This window comes from Halichoerus grypus, chromosome 9, assembly GCF_964656455.1.
Source record: "Halichoerus grypus chromosome 9, mHalGry1.hap1.1, whole genome shotgun sequence".
Lineage (NCBI taxonomy): Eukaryota > Metazoa > Chordata > Mammalia > Carnivora > Phocidae > Halichoerus > Halichoerus grypus.
In genome coordinates, this window is record NC_135720.1 from 105836114 (window position 1) to 105850690 (window position 14577).

The window sequence follows — 14577 nt, forward strand, 5'->3', positions numbered from 1 at the left end:
ACCCTGGGATCATGACCTGAGCTGAAGGCAGACGCTTAACAGACTGACCACCCAGGTGTCCCTCTTTTCATTTTATTTTATTTTATTTTTTTTTTTTATTTTATTTTTTTTTTTAAAGATTTTATTTATTTGACAGAGAGACACAGTGAGAGAGGGAACACAAGCAGGGGGAGTGGGAGAGGGAGAAGCAGGCTTCCCGCCGAGCAGGCAGCCCGATGCGGGGCTCGATCCCAGGACCCCGGGATCATGACCTGAGCCGAAGGCAGACGCTTAATGACTGAGCCACCCAGGCGCCCCTCATTTTATTTTATTTTTTTAAGATTTATTTATTTGAGAGGGAGAGAGAGAGAGAGAGCACGAAAGCAGGGGGAGGGGCAGAGGGAGAGAGAGAATCTCAAGCAGACTCTGAGCTGCGCACGGAGCCCAACATGGGGCTTGATCCCGTGACCCTGACATCACGACCTGAGCCAAAACCAAGAGTCAGATGCTTAACTGACTGGGCCACCCATGTGCCCCTCTAATTGGATTAAAGACTTAAATGTCAGACCTGAAACCATAAAACTCCTAGAAGAAAACATAGGGAAAAAGCTCCTTTGCATACTTATTGGCAATGATTTTTTTAAAGATTTTTTATTTATTTATTTGAGAGACAGAGATAGAGATAGCGAGAGAGAGCACGAGTGGGGAGGAGAGGGAGGAGGAGTGGGAGAAGGAGACTCCCTACTGAGCAGGAAGCCCAATGCAGGGCTTGATCCCAGGACCCTGGGATTATGACCTGAGCCGAAGGCAGATGCTCGACTGACTGAGCCACCCAGGTGCCCCGGCAATGATTTTTTTAATATGACATGTGAAGTACAGTCAACAACAAGAATAAATAAACAAGTGGGACTACAACAAACTAAAAAGCTTCTGCACAGCAAAAAAAAACACCCCAACCCCCACCCCCCAAATCAGAAAAATGAAAAGACAACCTATGGAATGGGAAAAAAATACTTGTAAATCATATATCTGATAAGGGGTTAATATCCAAAATATACAAAGAACTCATATAACTCAATAGCATAAAAAAACCAAATAATCCAATTAAAAATAGGCAAAGGACCTGAACAGATATTTTTCCAAAGAAGACATACAAATGGCCAACAGGAACATGAAAAGGTGCTCAATATCACTAATCATTAGGGAAATGCAAATCAAAACCACAATGATAGGGGTGCCCGGCTGGCTCAGTCGGTAGAGCATGTAACTCTTGATCTTGGGGTTATAAGTTGAGCCGCACATTGGGTGTAGAGATTACTTAAAATCTTTGGGGTGCCTGGGTGTCAGTCGGTAGAGTGTGCAACTCTTGATCTCGGGGTTGTAGGTTCGAGCCCCATGCTGGGTGTAGAGATTACTTTTTTAAAAATCTTTTTAAAAACCCACAATGATATGTCACCTCGTGCTTGTTAGAATGGCTATGTTCAATCTTAAGAAAAAACAACAAAAACAAACTCAAAGATACAGAGAACAGATTGGGGGTTATCAGAGTCAAGGGAGGAGGAACAATGAGCAAAGTGGAAGAAGGTGGTCAAGAGGTACAAACTTCCAGTTATAAGATAAATAAGTCCTGGGGATGTAAGGTAGAACATGGTGACTATAGTTAATAATACTGCATTGTATATCTGAAAGATGCTAAGAGAGTAGATCATAAAAGTTCTCATTGCAAGAAAAAAATATTTGTAATTATGTGGTGATAAATGTTAACTAAACTTATTGTGGTGATCATTTCACAGTACATACTTATATCAAGTCATTATGTTGTACACCTAACATTAATGCAATGCCAAAGAAAATTTTCTTTAAATCACAGGGAAAAAAAAGCATGACAAACAACAGAAAGAGCAAGGAAAAGCATGGCAAATATAAAGCACAAAAGAGGATAACAGAAAAATATCCAAATATGTTAGTAATCACAATATATATAAATGGAAGAAATTCATTGATAGAGCATCGGGTTTGTAAAAATGCAGGTATAAGCTGCTTAAGAGAGACAAAAAGGTTAAAACTGAAGATGTAAAAACATGTAAGTCCAAAAGAATTTATTGGGGAAAAAGTGGGTCACATCATGAGGACAAAAAGTATACCACCAAGAACATATAAAAATTCTAAACTTGTACTCACCTAATAATAGTCTCAGAATACAAAGTAAAAATAGGTAAAATTACAAGGAAAGAAATTTAAATCCACTGTCAAAGGGAGATTTCAAAAAAATTACCTCAGTAATTGATAAATGGGAAAAAAGTAAAGATACAGAAGATTTGAAAAATACAAACATAACCATGTGTGTATAGACGATTACATATAAGTAATCTATTATACCTATTTAGATATGATATCTGTTGGATACATAGATATTTATTATAAATAGATTTTATATACATACATATCTATTATAAAAATAACAGATAATATTTATAATAGATATTATAATATATATAATGTATATAGATCTGAAATAGATATAACAAAATTTTAAGATTTGATAACTCTGAGTAGTGGACACAAGGATATATGATATACCCTTCTCCAAACTTTACTCATACTTGATATATTTTGTAATAAGTTTTTAAATTAATAATTATTCACAAAAAAATCTAAACTTGAGCACTAAGGCTGAACTCCCCATTTTGGCCTCTACAGATGCCTGACATTGAAGAGCAGATGAAGAGTCCAGATGCTCCCTCCTTGCACAAAATCCCCATCATAAGAAACCATCCTAGCAACTGGGATGGTGAGGAAATAAGAGTCAGAGGGCACCTGACTGGCTCAGTCGGAAGAGCATGTGACTCTTAATCTCAAGGTCGTAAGTTCAAGCCCCACATTGGGCAGAGAGCTTTTGGGAAGGAAGGAAAGAAGGAAGGAAGGAAGGAAAGGAGGGAGGGAGGGAGGAGACTCGGAATGTACTCAGGTAAGGCGGGTACAGGCGGGTACAGTATATATTAGGGCAGAGATCCTCAGCCCTCCTTTCTCCACAACAAATCTGAGAAAGCAGTATCACATTTGAAAAACAAATGAACACAAAACATGGGAGGGTAGGGCGCCTGGGTGGCTCAGTTGGTTAAGCAACTGCCTTCAGCTCAGGTCATGATCCTGGAGTCCCAGGATCGAGTCCCGCATCGGGCTCCCTGCTCGGCAGGGAGTCTGCTTCTCCCTCTGACCCTCCCCCCTCTCATGCTCTCTCTCTATCTCATTCTCTCTCAAATGAATAAATAAAATCTTTAAAAAAAAAAAAAAAAAAAAAACATGGGAGGGTAAATCTGGTTCCTGCTCCTCCCTGTCGCTGAAGAAGCAGGTGTTTGTTTGCTCTGGGTGTTAACCGGCAGGAGTGTGAGGATAAACTGGAAGGGATGCTCCACATGCTTGATTTCTGCTTTCTTTGAATTGCTCAACACTTTGTACCTTGCTGCTTGGCATTAAATTGACCTCTATTCTTGAGCCAAGGCTGGCCCTTCCCCAGACCAGAGTCTAAAGTCTCAGTCCTTACTCCTTTGTGTAGTTCCTCTAGTGCCCACTGAGTGTCCCGCACAAAACAAATACTTCAAAAAAATGTACCCTTGAAGCTGGAGATTAAAAGAGACTTTAAAAACATATAAAAAATGAATCGGTTAAAACTGTATGACTAGGAATGCACATTTGGGTGATAAGACCATAAAGAAACATAAAGAAGTTTATTTATGCCCATTTTTTGTCCTTACCATAAAAGTAAGGGCCGGGGCGCCTGGGTGGCTCAGTCGTTAAGCGCCTGCCTTCCACTCAGGCCATGATCGCAGGGTCCAGCCCCGTGGCAGGCTCCCCGCTCAGTGGGAAGCCTGCTTCTCCCTCTCCCACTCCCCCTGCTTGTGTTCCCGCTCTGGCTGTCTCTCTCTCTCTGTCAAATAAATAAAATCTTTAAAAAAAATAAAAAAAATTAAAAAGTAAGGACAGTGTTTACTTTTGGAGGGAAGAAGGAGGCTGTGACTGGGATGGGGCACATGGAAACTGCTGGGTGGCTAAAGACCTATTTCTTGACATGGGTGGTGGTTACAAGAGTGTCTTATAATAATTAATTTGCTTTAAGGTGGCTTGCTGCAAGTGGATTTTATTTTATAATAAAAACATTTTTATTGGTATGTTCCATGCATGAATGAATGAGTGAATGAATCAGTTGGGGCACTGAGCATCAGTGGTTGTTAGCATCAAAAGAGAGACATCCAGACAGCATGCGCCCCAGGATGGGAGGACACACCACCACCTGGGAAGGAGTCTTGCCCAAAATGGAATCTGAATCTGATCAAGTCTCTAGATCCAACTCCAATTTACAGGACAGAAGAACACTTTTTTTTAAAAGATTTTATTTATTTATTTATTTATTTATTTATTTATTTATTTATTTATTTGAGAGAGAGAGAGAGAGAGTGTGAGTGAGTAGGGGGAGGGACAAGCAGACTCCCTGCTGAGTGCAGAGCCTGACATGGGGCTCGATCCCAGGACCTGGAGATGACCTGAGCCGAAGGCAGATGCTTAACCGACTGAGCCACCCAGGTGCCCCAGAAGAACCCTTTAAATGACACTACAGGTATATAATCAGTAAAGTCCAGACTATAGGAAACTCAGCAGAACAAATAAGGGGGCCGGGGGGAGACAATATGCAGTAGTAATATGTTGATTAAAATAGTCTCAAAACGGATGCCTGGGTGGCTCAGAAGGTTAAGCGTCTGCCTTCAGCCCAGGTCATAATCCCAGGGTCCTGGGATCGAGCCCTGAATCGGGCTCCTTGCTCAGCGGGGAGGCTGCTTCTTCCTCTGCCTGCCACTCTGCCTGATTGTGTTCTCTGTCTCACAAATAAAATCTTAAAAAAATAAATAAATAAAATACTCTCAAAGACATATGAACCAATCACAACATGTGGACTTTATGTGGCTTCCACTTTTATTTTTTTAGTTATTTTTATTTCTTTAAAAGGTATATTTATTTATTTGGGGGGGGAGTGCATACACATGAGGGGGGGAGCAGAGGGAGAAGAAGAGAAGCAGACTCCCCACTGATCAGGGAGCCCAACGTGGGGCTTGATCTCAAGACCTGGGATCATGACCTTAGCTGAAGGCAGACACTTAACCGACTGAGCCACCCAGGCGTCCCATGGCTTCTGCTCTTAAACAAATAAACTGTAAACAAACATTTATAACACTTCTAAGACAACTGGGGATTTGAACCATGGTAGAATACTTGATGATCTTAAAAAATCTTGTTAAGTATTTTAGTTGGGATAATGGTATTTTGGTTACATTTTTTTTTTAAAGTATCTTGGGGCGCCTGGGTGGCTCAGTTGGTTAAGTGTCCAACTCTTGATTTTGGCTCAGGTCATGATCTCAGGGTTGTGAGATTGAGCCCCGTGTCAGGCCCTCTGCTGGGCGTGGAACCCTGCTTAAGATTCTCTCTCTCCAAACCATAAGAGACTCTTAATCTTAGGAAGCAAACTGAGGGTTGCTGGAGGGGAGAAAGGGAGGGAGGTGGGGGGATGGGGTAACAGGGTGATGGACACTGGGGAGGGTATGTGATGTAATGAGCACTGGGTGTTATATAAGACTGATGAATCACAGACCTGTACCCCTTAAACAACACATTATATGTTAATTAATTGAATTTAAATTTAAAAAATAAAAATAAAAGATTCTCTCTCTTCCTCTACCCCTCCCCCCACTCAAGAGTGCTCTCTCTAAAAAAAAAAACTTATGTAAAAAAATTCTTAATGGAATTACGCACTATGTGTGTAAGTTTGACACTGTAATGTGAAAAGTTCCGTGGAACTGAACAATGACGGCATTTGTAGAGTACCTTGGGCTCTGTGAAGTGCTCTCACATACTTCATCAGAGCCGCACCGTACTCAAACTGCGCAAGTGAGGCAGGAGAACGTCTCTTACTCAGAGATGAGGAAACTGAGGCTCAGAGGCTTTAAGGGACCTGCTCAAGATCACGGAGCTAGCAAGTAGTAACTTGTCTGACAAGTAGTTAATGGAATTAGGATTCCATACCGGCCCCCATCAGGCTGCCTCACTAGACTGTGCACCTGCCTCGTTTCCCCCATCCCACCCCTTAGTGCCCCATCCTTCCACCTCGGGCCTGTTCCATGGAGCTGGAGGATCGCAGCTGCAAGCCACGGCTGGCTCTGCATCCTCCCCCACCTGACAGGGACATAGAACCAATTTCAGGGTCTTGTTTGCCAGTCCTTCTACTCTTTCTCCTTCAGCCTGAGGTGGAAGGGGGATGCCAGCCACATCACCAGTGTGAGCCCTAAGGATATAGAGGCTGGTTTATTTTCTTTAAGACACAGAGGCAGAAATAGGATGCTCTGTGTGTACATGTGTGTGTGGGTTCCTCTCTGTGGGAACAATGGAGGGAAGGCGTGAGCAAAGATAAGGAGGGTAGAGGAAGTTGCCGGTGAAGTCATATGGCACACGAGGCTTCTTTCTGAAAGGTGCCTAAAGGTGTGTGTGTCTGTGTGTGTGTGTGTGTGTCTGTGTGTGTGTGAGGGGGCCTGGAGCCCTAGCAGACGGCTCTGCATGTATGTTTGCCCCATGGTCTGGGTACCTGTGGCTGGGCCCACCAGAAGACAGAGATATCCTAAAATCTCTTTGCCTTCTCTTTGTGTCTTTGCATTTTTTTTAAGGTTTATTTATTTAAGTAATCTCTACACCCAACGCTCGAACTCACAACCCCGAGATCAAGAGTGGCATGCTCTTCCAACTGAGCGTGCCAGGCCGCCCTGTGCCTTTGCATTTTTATTTTTTTTTTTTAGTTTTTTTTAAGATTTATTTATTTATTTGAGAGAGAGAGAGAGTGTGCAAGCAAGCGAGGCCTGATCCCACGACCCTGAGATCATGACCTGAGCCAAAATGAAGAGTCAGTCCCTCAACCGACTGAGCCACCCAGGCACCCTGTCTTTGTGTTTTTAAAAATTATTGTTGTCAGCCCTGTAACCCCATACCTTGGTATTTTATAGTTTTCATTCAGGAAGAATTCAGAAGGAAGCATGACAGAGCTTTCCTCTAGGGAATGGGATTGGGGTCTCAGGACTCACTTTCCACTAAGTACTCTCTTGTTCCATCTGATTTTTTTTTGGTCCTGTGTTTGTATATTTCCATCACATAATGAGGGGGAAATCATTGTTATTACCAGGGAACAATGGTGTGTTTGCCAGCCTCCCTGAAGATCCTGCTTCTATCAGCCTACTATAGGGCTGAGCAGATTACAAAGTGCTGGCAAATATAATTTCTCATCTGAATCCACTCATTCACTCAACAAATGTTTGTTAAATAGTTCCTACGTGTCCAGCACAGTTCTAGAAGCTAGGGATATAGCAGTTAACAAAACAGAGAAAAGTTCCTGCCTTCCTGGGGACTTACGTTCTACTGGGTATAGAAAGACAAACAACGAAATTCATCAACATGCTAGGGAGAAGGCTAAAAGGTAAGGCAGGGGAGGGCAACAGGGAGGACTGCGAACAGGAGGCTGCCATGTTGAATAGGATGGTCAAGGAAGGTGACCTGTGAAGACTTGTAAGAGGTGAGGGAGTGCTCCGGGGAGCTGCCAGGCTACAGCGAAAGCAAAGGGCATGGCCAGCATGCTTGAGGAAAGCCAGCGTTGCTGCGCAGAGTGAGAGTAGTAGGAGGTGGGCTTAGGAGGTGGCGTCACCAGAGGATGCACCTGCGTCTAGCTGAGACGGGGAAGGCCCGGGCCCGAGGGGCGCAGGAGCGGGTGGGGTATGGGCGACCAGCTAGCTGCAGGGACGAGGTCGGGGAAGCGGTGGGTTTCCAGCCGCGCCGTCGTCAGCGTCCGGAGGCTAATGCCGTGCTCGCAGCTCGCCCCGCCCACTCGCAGGCGCTGCCTCCCGGGGTTGGCCGAGTCACGTGACCGCGAGCGGGCGCCCCCTGGCGCCGGGAGGGGCGTGGCGGCGGCGGCGGCGGCGGGATGGCGGCGGCTGCCGTGGCCGGAGCGCGGGAAAGCGGGGAGCCGGGCCAGCCGGGCCAGCCGGGCCAGCCGGGCCGCCGGGCCCTGTACTTCTGCGGGAGCGTCCGCGGCGGGCGCGAGGACCGGGCGCTGTACGGGCGGATCGTGTCGCGGCTGCGGCGCTTCGGGGCGGTGCTCACGGAGCACGTGGCGGCCGCCGAGCTGGGCGCGCGCGGTGAGGCGGGCGGCGGGGCGCGGTGAGGCGGGCCGGTCCCGCCCGGCTACCGAGATTGCACTCCCCCCTCCCCCCGCCCCCGCGGCGGCCGTCCGACAGCCGGCCGCGCGTCCCTCTGGCCCGGAGCCGGTCCCCTCCTGCCCAGCCGGGAAAGGGAGCCGGGGCTCGGACAGCGGGGGTCCCAGTGAGCTTGCGGTGGGAGCCCGGTCTCCGCATTCAGTTGTTCTCTGGACCTTGATTCTTTCCTGGAGAACTTTCTTCCCCTCTTTCCAGGGACGGAGCAGGGAGGAGCAGAATGGGAATGAATGGGGCAGCTGCAGTTCCCGCCTCACCCGCAGGCATCTGCTCCCCCACCTAAGACAGAGCTTATCCTCCTGCTTCCCCCTCGGCGGTCAAGGTATCCGCCCTCTCTTGGACCCCGAGGACCCCAGTTTTCACCACCACCATCTCTCTCATGCCCTCTCATCAGGCTGTTACTTCCTGACTGCTGGGTCTTTCTAAAGCGCCGCTTTGATTAGTTTTCGTCTGGAATCTCCGCGCGTCTTCTAGTCTGAAAGTTGTGCTTGAACTCTTGTACTTCTGCTCAGAAAACCTTTAAGTGCTTTCCCCTCGCCAGCCCCAGGAGCGGATCCAGGATTTGTGGGACCTAATGCAGTTTTGGAGACCTCTTTAAAAAGGTGTGATGTAGTTTTTGGAATGTTGGTGAGGTTGGAGTCCAGAGCCTGCTGCCAAGAAGGAGTTCTTGAAATGTCTTTGGTGCAGAAAGGTGATTTTATTAAGGTGCGGGGACAGGAGCCCGTGGGCAGAAAGAGCTGCTGCCCTGGGGTTTTGAGGAATGGCTGATTATATACCTGAGAATGGGGGGAGGTAAGGAGAAAGGAAGGTGTCCAAGAGGACTTTGATATGCTGAAGAAGATATTGGAGGCCTTGCCCTTGTCAAGCTAAGGTGGTTTCCCCTTTAGCAAAGCATTAAGACTGTTGGGAGCTTCCTGGAGGAATGTTATACCCTGCCTGCAAGTATTTGTCAATGCGCTGCAGGTTAAGGACATTTAATTTTTACCTGCATTTCCTTTACCTTTGTGTCCCACATCACTGTGGAGGGGAGGGTGATGCTAGGGCTCTGGAAAATGGAGTGATGGGTCTCTGGAAGTTAGGTTATTGATACGAATGCTTTTTTCTTGTAAATTACTAAGACATTGGTAAACTGAGGGAAGGCTCCTGTCCTGCAGGACTGTGATCTCTATTAGTTCACCCTTTGTGTTTCCCTTCCCCTGGCTCTAGGGCAGCCGGGAGTGCCTGAGGAAGGTCACACGGATCCCGCCCGGGAGTGGGGCGGGGGTTGCCCTGTGTCAGCTTGTGCTTTGTCTTCAGCTTGCCTTCTGCTCCCTCATCAGGTGAAATCACAAAGCAAAATTGCTAGGGCGCTGGAAAGGGCCCTCCAAGTGCAGGGCCCTGAAGCTTAAGGTTCGTTGGTTTCAGGGCATGTCCTGTCCACGCCCCCCACCCAGTGGTACTGGAACTTTAGTGTGCTCGAATGTCGTCTGAGGGAACTTGTTTAAAATGCAGGCTCACATAGCAGTCTGGGGTGAAGGCTTAGGATGTATTTTTTTTTTTTAGATTTTATTTATTTGAGAGAGAGAGACAGAGATAGTGAGACAGAGAGCACAAGTGGGGAGGAGAGGGAGAAGCAGGCTCCCCACAGAGCAGGGAGCCCAGTGCGGGACTCGATCCCAGGACCCTGGGATCATGACCTGAGCCGAAGGCAGACGCTTAACCGACTGAGCCACCCAGGCGCCCGGATGTATTTTTAACAAGCTCTCTGGGGATTCTGCTCTGATGTGGGCAGTAACATTTCATCAAGCCAGAACTGAGGGCCTTATCCTCTGACCCCAGGAAGAGCCTCTCCTCTACCTTCCTTCCCACCGCCTCCTACTGGTCGTGCATTGTATTCCCGCACTGGTGCTCGAAGTCTGGTGGGGCTCCCAATCGCCTGGAGAGCCCTTGGGGCAGCCGGGTGTCCTGTCAAGCGTTCAGTTGATGCAGCACCCACCAAACCTTGCGAGCCACTCAGCTAGACTCTGGTTGTTCATCTCCTCTCCATCTCTGATCCCTGACCCACAGTGAGGGAACAGTCCTTCCCGTAGTCTCCTCTGTGCCCCTCATCTGGCCCTAATCACGCCCCCCCTGGAAGTTTTCTTGTGGCTATATTCCGTTTCATCCCTTGCCTGGAGCCTCAGTGTTGGGTGGGTCCTCGGAGGTCATCTAGCATGCCTTCCCCCCTCGCTGAGCAGGACAGACAGAGGGGTGGTGAGGGCACAGGAGAGGTACTGAGTGCTGAGGACCAGGCAGGGGCTTGGCCTTGACCAGCTTTTCTTCCTCCACAGGGGAAGAGGCTGCTGGGGGTGACAGGCTCATCCATGAGCGGGACCTGGCCTGGCTGCAGGAGGCAGATGGTGAGTGGTCCCCCCTCCTACCCACAAACTCCTCTGGGATGTTAGATCCCCTGGACACGCCTGTCGTCCACACCAGGGAGGGAGTTCCCTTCTCACCACGCCCAGACTCTGTCATCTGTCCCTTAACAAGCCCCAGATATTGAGCCACGGTCTCTTATTTCTTCCCAGTGGTGGTGGCAGAAGTGACCCAGCCATCGTTGGGTGTGGGCTACGAGCTGGGCCGGGCCGTGGCCCTCAATAAGCGGATCCTGTGCCTCTTCCGTCCGCAGTCTGGCCGAGGTGAGCGCTCCAAGCCCTGGGTTGCCCCTCCTCCCACCCCAGCCTTCTGCAGACCCAGCCCTGGGGGGCTCTGAGGACAGTGCCTATCCCCAAAACGGGACAGGGCAGGGAGCAGAGAGGGGGAACGTGGATGGAAGGAACCTTCACCTCCCTCCACCCTTCTCAGTGCTTTCAGCCATGATCCGGGGAGCAGCAGATGGCTCGAGGTTCCAGGTGTTGGACTACGAGGAGGGCCAGGTGGAGGCCATGCTGGATCGATACTTTGAGGGTGACCCTTCCTAGCAGATGGCTGCCTCCCCTGACCCAACTGCTTGATTTAACCCCACTTTGTTAATTCTTCTAATCCCAGACTCTGCCCTAGTACCCTTCCTACCTCTTAGCCCCACTACCAAATTAAAGGTATGTTTAAAATTCTACCTATGTCGTCTATATGAGTGATGGGGCGGAATAGGTCCTCAGGAATATCATTTTCTTTCCTGCTTCACTTCAAGATGTAGAGAGACCCGTTAACATTCTGTAGGCCCCCAAGAGAGAGTACTTCCTAATGCCCTCAGACTCATGCCAGGAACGTTCAAGAGTTTGAGGAAGGCTGGCCCAGAGGGTGGCCGTTTCTCGGTCTCCTCTGACGCTGGGTGGGGTTCTGGGACAAATGGGCAGGCCTGCACCTGGCCCTGGACCATGCGGACCTTCATTTCCCTTTGTCCAGCTTAGGTCAAATGGGTCTGCTTTGGGCCTTCTCGGAGAACACAAGCGTCTGGAGGTCTAAAAGAAAAGGGAAGAATGAGGGTTGGGGGTATATAGAGGCAGCGGGGAGCTGACGCTAGCCTTTGGGGACGCAGCTGCGCAGCCTGCTTCCAGAGAAGGATGTGGAAAAAAGTTTATTCGGTAAACAGAAGGTACTGCAGACACTGGGAATCGCCTCCCCCAACAATGGCAGGAAGGGGCGACCTCCCCCGCTCGGCCCCCAGGACTCTGGGGTGGCTCCACGTGTTCCCTGTGTCCTGCCCCTCAGTCGTAGGCCTCATCCTCCTCCTCGTCACCGAAGAAGAAAGTGTCTCGGTCCAGGTTCTCGGACTCCTCGTCATAGGAAAAGCTGTCGTTGTCCAGCTCCTCATCAAACTCGTCCTGCTGCCACTCGGGCACATCATCCTCCTCATCCTCCTCCTCATCCACCTCCAGCCCAGAGGAGCCCTGGGGCCTAGGGAGGGAGGGAGCCACTCTCAGCCTGAGGCGAAGCCACGCATCTCCCACACCCCTGCCTCCCACACCCCTGCGGCGGCTCTGCCCACCCTACTCACTGACTGCCAGGCACGTTGGATCCTTTCGCCTCTCGGGTCTCTAACGATGGGCTCTGCAGACCGACCCGGAAGTCCTGGCGAGGAGCCGGGGAGATGTGGGAAGTCGGAGAGTAGAGGAGTACCTGGGCCTCTGCCCAGCATTCCTTCACCCACCGTTCTCTGCCGGCCTCCTAGGGGCCCCCCCCCGCCACAGAGATTCTCCCAGCTCCTCTCCCTCCCTCATCCTGGGACTCCACAGTCCCAAGCCTGTGCGTCACGGAACTCCGGGGGACATGGGTCGTGCCGGTGAGGCACCCCGCCCTTGTGCTTCAGGAGCTAACAGTGTATGTTCCTGTCCTATCTACCCAAGTTATTTACTCCTCTGTAAGCTCCCTGAGGGCAGGACTCCTTGTTCAGACACAACATCAGTGTATTAGAGCTGGGAAGGACCTCAGTGGATTCCCATCCCAACGTTCCCACTTGGGAAGTATGGAAAAGTTCCCTGAGTGATTCTGATGAGCAAGCATCTGGGCAAATACCCTTGATGTGGGCTGACTCTATTTTGTAGCACTTGCCAGGTGGTTACGTGGCAGAGCCCAGCCACATCCGGCAGGCTGGCCTAGGAGCTGGGGTGCACGCCCAGGTCTCCAAACAGCCGCCTTTCCTCTTGCATCCCCCCAGAGCAGGGGCTGTGCTGGGCCCAGGAGGCCCAGGGTTGGGCCGCATACCTGGGTAGAATGCTGCAGGATAGCCAGCAGCCTCTCCTGGATCCTCCGGAGCAGCTCCAGGCCGGTGCTGAGGCAGTCGGCACGCAGGAGGCGCAGGGACAAGGCCAGGTCTCCGCACCGCAGCAGCGTCTCCTCTGCAGAGGGGGCAGGGCACAGGGGCTCCCTTGCTCCTTCTGTTCCTCCCTTCAAACACCTACTGAACATCTACCAAGTCCTACCCACACCTACCAGGCAGGGCTCTAGACTAGACATTCCATGGGGCCTCCATCCCAGTGGACAGGGGCAGATGGTAATCGAACAGGTCAGGTGAAGGCCTGTGCCCTTAGGCACCTACGGCAAGTACCACATCCCTTCATATCTGAATTTTAAAAGGCTGGTCGCATAAGGCTGTGAAGGAGGGGGAGGAGGACTGGGGTGGGGGTGCCACTTTGCCCACTGTTTGCTGGGAGGGGATGCTGTGGGGTGGACAGGCAGGGGAAAGGAGTGTGCGAGCGGGGGACCAGGCCGCACCGAGGAGTATCTGCAGGGCGTTGGTATGCAGCTCCAGGTTCTCGGTCTGCTGCTCCACCACGTCCATGTACTCCGTGCCCTGATTGTAGAAGCTGTACACGCAGGCGTAGGCCAGCACCTGCGGGAGCCCGAGTCGGCCTTTCCTTGCTGAGCCTCGGCACCGCCCTCTCCCCGCTGCCTCATTCCGTCCGTCCCCGGGGGTTAGAGGCCAGCGGCCGGGCCCGCCAGAACCCCTTGGTACATCCCCCCCGCCCCCGCCCCCACCACCTTGCGGGCCTGCTCCAGTCCCCGGCAGGCGTCACTGAGGAAGGTGAAGGATCTGGGGGGTGGCACCTCGTGGATGGCAGACACGCGGTTCCGCAGGCTCACGGCGAACTCCTGTGTAGGGCGAGGCGGATCAGCGCCACCCACCCGATTCAGATCTGGGGCCCCTGCCCTGCCGTCCACCCCAGCCCTCTGACCTCCTCACCCACACAACCGTTTCCTCCCAGCTCACCCGGGCCTGGTGATGGAAAGTACATCTCTCGTTATAGTCCTGAAACCGCTTCTCCTGGCGAGCTGCTCTGCTTACCTGGTAAGGACAGGTGGAGAGGGAGGGCTCTTGGGTGCTTTCCTGGGCAGGACGGGGCGAACACACAAGGCACCCCGCATGCAGGCCTTCGGACTCTTCACCCAGACCTTTTCATTTAATCCTAACTCCGTGAAGTAGGTCACATTACTCTCCCCCTCTGCAGGGGAGGATGCCGAGGCGTGGGCAAGGAAACTGGCCCAAAGCCACCTACTAAGCAGGGGTGCCAGGCTCTGACGCGAGGGACAGGCTCTGCTCTGGCTTGGTGCCTCGGAGAATGCACACACCTCCCAGGACAGAACTCCCAGCGCCTGTAGGCCCAGGTGGCTTCTGTCTTCACATGGAGCCTCCGTCCCAATAGCTCAGGACACAGAACCCTCTCTGCCCAGGCCTGCAGCCACATCCCATCCTGGCTGCCCTTGGGCCCCCTGGCCCTGGCCCCGGCCCCTTACCATGGCAGAGCAGTTGTAGTAGTCTTTGTGATTTGGCTTCCAGGACTTGAGGCAGCGCCAGCAAAATCCGTGGTTGCATTTGGCACAGGTCATACTATGGAGGAAGCTG

At 50.8% G+C, this 14577-nt stretch overlaps 2 protein-coding genes across 4 annotated transcripts in view; one reads left to right on the forward strand and one right to left on the reverse strand.

Moving 5' to 3' along the window:
• The first annotated feature begins 7950 nt into the window (after positions 1-7950).
• DNPH1 (2'-deoxynucleoside 5'-phosphate N-hydrolase 1) lies at positions 7951-11349 on the forward strand. Its single transcript, XM_078055307.1, has 4 exons — positions 7951-8201; positions 10586-10654; positions 10823-10933; positions 11100-11349. The coding sequence occupies exons 1-4, from the start codon at positions 7988-7990 to the stop codon at positions 11213-11215; spliced, it is 510 nt and encodes a 169-aa protein (XP_077911433.1). The 5' UTR covers positions 7951-7987; the 3' UTR covers positions 11216-11349.
• A 444-nt stretch (positions 11350-11793) lies between these two features.
• The window catches only part of CUL9 (cullin 9), a 36649-nt gene continuing 33865 nt past the window's right edge, over positions 11794-14577 (reverse strand). For all 3 annotated transcript variants that reach the window (XM_036124036.2, XM_036124035.2, XM_036124034.2), the window contains 7 exons: positions 14469-14562; positions 13945-14019; positions 13716-13826; positions 13449-13566; positions 12939-13072; positions 12232-12305; positions 11794-12131 (listed from right to left, as the gene is read on the reverse strand). In XM_036124036.2, coding sequence (XP_035979929.2) covers positions 11942-12131; positions 12232-12305; positions 12939-13072; positions 13449-13566; positions 13716-13826; positions 13945-14019; positions 14469-14562 — 796 coding nt within the window. In that variant the 3' untranslated portion in view covers positions 11794-11941. The remainder of the gene's footprint in view (positions 12132-12231; positions 12306-12938; positions 13073-13448; positions 13567-13715; positions 13827-13944; positions 14020-14468; positions 14563-14577) is intronic.

Bases quoted from the DNA above. Each gene is read 5' to 3' on its own strand.
- DNPH1 (XM_078055307.1), top strand. From the start codon at position 7,988: ATGGCGGCGGCTGCCGTGGCCGGAGCGCGGGAAAGCGGGGAGCCGGGC. The intron at 8,202-10,585 runs GTGAGGCGGGCG...CTTCCTCCACAG, and splicing joins CGCCGAGCTGGGCGCGCGCG to GGGAAGAGGCTGCTGGGGGT. The intron at 10,934-11,099 runs GTGAGCGCTCCA...CACCCTTCTCAG, and splicing joins CCGTCCGCAGTCTGGCCGAG to TGCTTTCAGCCATGATCCGG.